Source organism: Suricata suricatta, chromosome 16, assembly GCF_006229205.1.
Source record: "Suricata suricatta isolate VVHF042 chromosome 16, meerkat_22Aug2017_6uvM2_HiC, whole genome shotgun sequence".
Lineage (NCBI taxonomy): Eukaryota > Metazoa > Chordata > Mammalia > Carnivora > Herpestidae > Suricata > Suricata suricatta.
Window position 1 is genome coordinate 45,962,858 of NC_043715.1, and position 5,398 is coordinate 45,968,255.

Below are 5,398 nucleotides of genomic sequence, written 5' to 3' on the forward strand. Positions count from 1 at the left end.
TTGGCAGGAAATTAAAACTTCTCCAGAGACATCCCAACCTGGCCCCTCCCCTGGGACTGCCATGGTTCCAAACGTCACCTCCCTAGCTAATGAAATAGCTCCGACCTGTCACTTTCTCTTCCATCACTCCACTTTACATTTCTTCATAGCCATTTCTACCCTGTGACACGGGACATACTGATCTGTGTTGGCTGACTTAGTTGAGTTGTGAAATTAGTGGATGACCCCTTTTGTTCGTCTACTCATTCATTCGGCCGGTATTTATTGAGCTCTTGCTCTGTTTCTAGGTCTTATGCTGGGGGCATCGCTGAAACCCACGTCTGGTCCCTGCCCTTACTGTGCCCATGATTACCCAAGTCACAGCTTTGGGCATTGTTTTAAAAAAGGGAGGGCCATGCCTGGCTTTAAAAAGATCTCCCTCACTGCCATGTAGAGGGTGTGTTGGAGAGGTTGAGAATGGAGGCTGGAACCCAGCCAGGGGTCTGGGGTGGGGGTGGGGGACTGCGTGGGGGCGGGGCAGGACTGGACCAGGCTAGGAAGCCAAGGGCGGTGAACAGTGTGAGGAGGGGCGTTGTCCAAAACGGGGCCCAGAGCTGTGGCCTAGGGGATGGTGGGGCTGCCCCTGTGATGGGGACCCAGAGGAGAAACAAATTTGGGGGAAGGTGCCGGTGCCGGTTTGGGACACAGTGCAGGCGAGGAGCCCTGCGGAGGCGCACAGCAGGCTTTGAGGTCGCAGACGGGTTCAAAAGGACCGAGGCTGAGGCTGCAGATTGAGATGTGGGGGTCATGAGTCTGGGGTTCTCAGAACGGAGGCTGTAGGGATGGATGGGATGACCCAGGCAGGGTGGGAGGGAACGCTAAGGGGGCCCAGGACAGATCCCTGAGGAATATCACGTTTTTTAAAGTTTATTTATTTATTTTGAGAGAGACAACATGAGCAGTGTAGAGAGAGAGGGAGAGAGGGAGAACCCCAAGCAGGCTCCACACTGTCCGCGCAGAGCCCGACGCGATGCTCCAACGCACAAAACCGTGAGATCATGAGCTGAGCTGAAACTGAGAGTCACATGCCTAACCAACTGAGCCCCCCAGGCGCCCTGAGAAATGTAACCTTTGAGGGGCAGGGAGGAGGAGCAGGAGCTGGCACAGGCTCCTAAGAGGATGAGAGTTAGAAGGAAATCCGGGAGAAGGCCACGACGTGGCAGGCCCCCAGGGTCCAGGCCTGCCTGAGCACGGCCCTCTTCCTTCTGCAGATTTGAGAGCCTGGACCAGGAGATGAACAGTCTGATGGGCCGGGTCCTGGACGTGAACCACACGGTCCAGGAGCTGGTGGAAGGAGGCCATCCCAGTTCCGATGAGGTGCGCTCCTGCCAGGACCACCTCAACAGCAGGTAGGCGGGGCCTGGGCACCGAGGCTGGCGCTTTCCATCATTCTTTTTCCTCATGCACTCAACTGTTGGAAATCAAGGATGTGCAAATCTCGACCCCCTGAGGGGATCGTGGCCACCTACGAAGTCAGCAACATCTTGGGGGAAAATGATAATACCCAGTGCTAGTGAGGATATGGGAAAATGGGGATACGATATATCTTAGCGGATTATTCAGTGACTTGTATAGATACGATTTACTGAGGATCTACTATCTGTGAGGAATTTTTCTAAGCACTTTATATGCCTTGTTTTATCTTCCAATATCCCAGTCTCCATAGTAAAGCTTCCAGAATTCAGAACTCCTTAAAAATGGTGACAAATTAATATCTTTCTCCCTTGAATACTCCCAGCTGTTCTTCCAATGTGAGTAGGTCCGTAGGTGAAGACACAGACTCTGGGGGGTGTGATCCGTAACACAATTACTCAGTCCAGCAGGTAGGAGTCAAACCCAGTGCTGTCCGCATCCAGAGCTGGGGCTCTGGAGGACTTATATTGCGTCTTCTTCGCCGCCCTTTGGGGCATAAATTGCTCCAGGTTAGGAGGAAACTGGGCTCAGAGATGTGAAGACACTGGCCCAAGGTCACACAGCAAGTTAGGGGGTCTAGCTGGATTTCAAGTTGAGTTTGTCTGACTTCAAAGACTGTATTATTACTATTTTTTTAGGTTTATTTATTTTTGAGAAAGAACAAGAGAGCACATGGGAGGGGCAGAGAGAGAAAGAATCCCAAGCAGACTCCGCAGTGTCATGGCACAGAGCCTGATGCAGGTCTTGAACTCACAAACCAAGAGATCATGACCGAGCCGAAAACAAGAGTCGATCGCTTAGCCAACTGAGCCCCCTCAGGAGCCCTTCAAGGACTGTTTTCTTAACTGCTGTGCTGTAAGATTCCAATAACCAGTGATTTTAAAGTCTTTGTAGCCTTGACACTTTCAAAGCATCAAGGCCTCAAATTATAACAAAAAAGATATACAGCACTTAATAAGGTCATATGCCAAGTGCTTTGTCCACTTGATTATCATTAAACACTTGGTGAAATGGACATTATTATCCCCATATTCCAGATGAGGAAACTAAGGATCAGTGAGAAATGATCTGCCCATGGTCACATGGTGAATCTGGCCAAAACACAACTTGACCTTGGGTCCGTCTAATTTCAGGGTCCTAATCTCTGCCCTGTGACATGTCCATTCTACAGGAGACTGACAGTGCACAAATAAACTAATGAACGAACAAGATAGAGAGTTCTCGTAACCTGGTAGAACACAACTGGGGGCTGGAGGTGATTTTAATTTTTTTTAATGTTTATTTTTGAGAGACAGAGCGTGAGTGGGGGAGGGGCATAGAGAGAGGGAGACACAGAATCCGAAGCAGGCTCCAGGCTCTGAGCGGTCAGCACAGAGCCCGATGTGGGGCTCGAATCCACAAACCTAGAGATCATGACCTGAGCGGAAGTCAGAAGCTTAACCGACTGCACTGCCCAGGCGTCCCTGGAGGTGATTTTAGATGTTGTGGTCAGCCATGAACTTCTGAACTGGGCCCTCAAAGGGGACAAGAAGGAGCCAGCCACAGGAAGAGTACATATGGGGGGAGGGAAGATACAGAACATTCCAGGCAGGGAGCACAGCTGAGGCAGGAAAGAGCTTTGATGTGTCCCCCAAACTGTCCCCACACAGTCACAGTAGCAAACAAGTGCCGTTTGACCCACTTCCTAAATCGTAACTCATTGGACTCTCTCTGCACCCCATGAGGTAGGTGCTGTGTGATGATTGTGTCCATTTTATTGATAGGACAACTTGAGGCACAGAGAGGGTTACTTGCCAAAGGGCAGATGGGTCAGATTTGACTCCAAGAAGTCGGGCTTGGACCACACACGGCCTGTGATGGAGGACTGAGGCCCAGAGAAGTATCATCACTTGCTTGAGGGCCCAGAGCAATATGTAATTTTTCCCCATTAATTTCTTTTGATATAGAACAGGTTTGCCTTTGCGTCATTTGATCCTTAGCACCTGGCTTGTGGAATGTGCTTGGTTTCTATTCAACCCAATATAGTATTCTTACACCTCTTACACTCTGGAATCAGAGTCCGTCTGCACTCATAAAAACTGTTTGGGACCCCAAAGAGCTCATTTTCCTGGGTGGTATCTGTCAATATTTACTATGTGGGAAATTAATACTGAGAAATTTAGAGATATTAAGTTGTTTTAGAATAACAATATAGGTACCTGGGTGGCTCAGTCGGTTGAGTGTTTGGCTTTGGCTCAGGTCATGATCTCGCAGTTTGTGGGTTCGAGCCCCGTGTCAGGCTCTGTGCTGACAGCTCAGAGCCTGGAGCCTGTCTTCAAATTCGGTGTCTCCCTCTCTCTCTGACCCTCCCCTGCTCATGCTGTCTCTCTCCCTCTCTCTCTCTCAAAAATAAATTTTTAAAAACATTAAAAAAATTAAAAATAAATAAAAATAAAAAAATAAAATAACAATAAAAGGGGCGCCTGAGTAGCTCAGTCGATTAAGCATCCAACTCTTGATTTCATATCAGATTAGGATCGCGAAATTTGTGAGTTCAGTCCTGCCTCAGGCTCTGTGCTGACAGTACAGAGCCTGCTTGGGATTCTCTCTCTCTCGCTCTCTCTCTCTCCCTCTCTCTCTGCCCCTCCTCCACTCTCTCTCTCTCAAGATAAATAAATAAACTTAAAAAAAAATAAGGTAACAATAATAAACTCACAATGTTAAGGTAACCAACATATTCATATTTTTATGACAACTACTTTTCAAAACAAAAACATGTAGTGAGTGGCATTATTTTGTGTTTTTGCAAATCTTTATGAAGATTTTTGTTAAGTTTATTTATTTTGAAAGAGACAGAGAGAGAGAGAGACAGAGAGAGAGTGCACAAAAGTTGGGGAGGGCCAGAGAGAGAGGGAGACAGAGAATCCCAAGCAGGCTCCGCGCTGTCAGCACAGAGCCCAACACTGGGCCTGAACTCACCAACCGGGAGATCATGACCTGAGCCAAAATCAAGAGTTGGAGGCTTAACCAACTGAGCCTCCCAGGTTCCCGGGTGTCTCTGATGTCTGGCGGAAAAGGGCGCAGCCGAGTTCTTGGGTCTGCTTCTGCGTTCTGTCTTTTGTCACGCAGCCTCTTCAAGGTACCCTGGACACTGGGAAGAGAATAGGGAATGAGAAGGCAAATAGCGTCTTAGTGTCAGTACAAGGCTCGTTTTTAAAAAATTTTTAATGTTTGTTTATTTTTGAGAGAGAGAGAGAGAGAGTTCAAATGAGGGAGGGGCAGAAGGAGACAGAATCCGAAGCAGGCTCCAGGCTTCAGGTGGGGCTGGAACCCACTAACCCTGAGCTCATGACCTGAGCCCAAGTCGGACGCTTAACCAACTGAGCCACCCAGGCGCCTCTACAAAGATAGTTTTGACCTCTCTCAGCTTACATTTTGAGAACCGCTGCTCTAAGCAAGTGTGCCTTGTAGGGTTTTATTTTACACCGGGCTCCGCGAGATAAAGTGACTTTTTAAAGTCACACCGTGGCTGGGTTTTATCCCAGGTCATTGGGCCCTCCAGGCCTGGGAGGAGTCCCTGGCCTCCTCAAGCCGCCCTCCTTCCTCTGGGCAGGTGGAACCGCATCGTGGAGCTTGTGGAACAGCGCAAAGAGGAAGTGAGCGCAGTGCTGCTGGTGGAGAACCACGTGCTGGAGGTGGCCGAGGTGCGCGCCCAGGTGCGCGAGAAGCGGAGGGCCGTGGAGAGCGCGCCCCGAGCGGGCGGCGCCCTGCAGTGGCGCCTCAGCGGCCTGGAGGCGGCCCTCCAGGCTCTGGAGCCCCGCCAGGCGGCCCTCCAGGAGGAGGCGGTCCTGCTGGCTGTGCGCTTCCCGACTCAGGCGGCGCGGCTGCACCAGGGTGCGGAAGAACTGGGTGCCGAGTGGGGCGCGCTGGCCGGCGCGGCTCAGGCCTGTGGCGAGGCCGTGGCCGC

The 5,398-nt window shown here is 50.5% G+C and overlaps 1 protein-coding gene across 1 annotated transcript in view; it reads left to right on the plus strand.

The window, feature by feature from the left end:
- SPTBN4 (spectrin beta, non-erythrocytic 4) overlaps window positions 1-5,398 on the plus strand; it is a 65,449-nt gene that overhangs the window by 30,872 nt on the left and 29,179 nt on the right. The window contains exons 16-18 of the mRNA XM_029924292.1: window positions 288-318; window positions 1,251-1,388; window positions 5,045-5,398. Of these exons, the coding sequence (XP_029780152.1) occupies window positions 288-318; window positions 1,251-1,388; window positions 5,045-5,398 (523 nt within the window). The remainder of the gene's footprint in view (window positions 1-287; window positions 319-1,250; window positions 1,389-5,044) is intronic.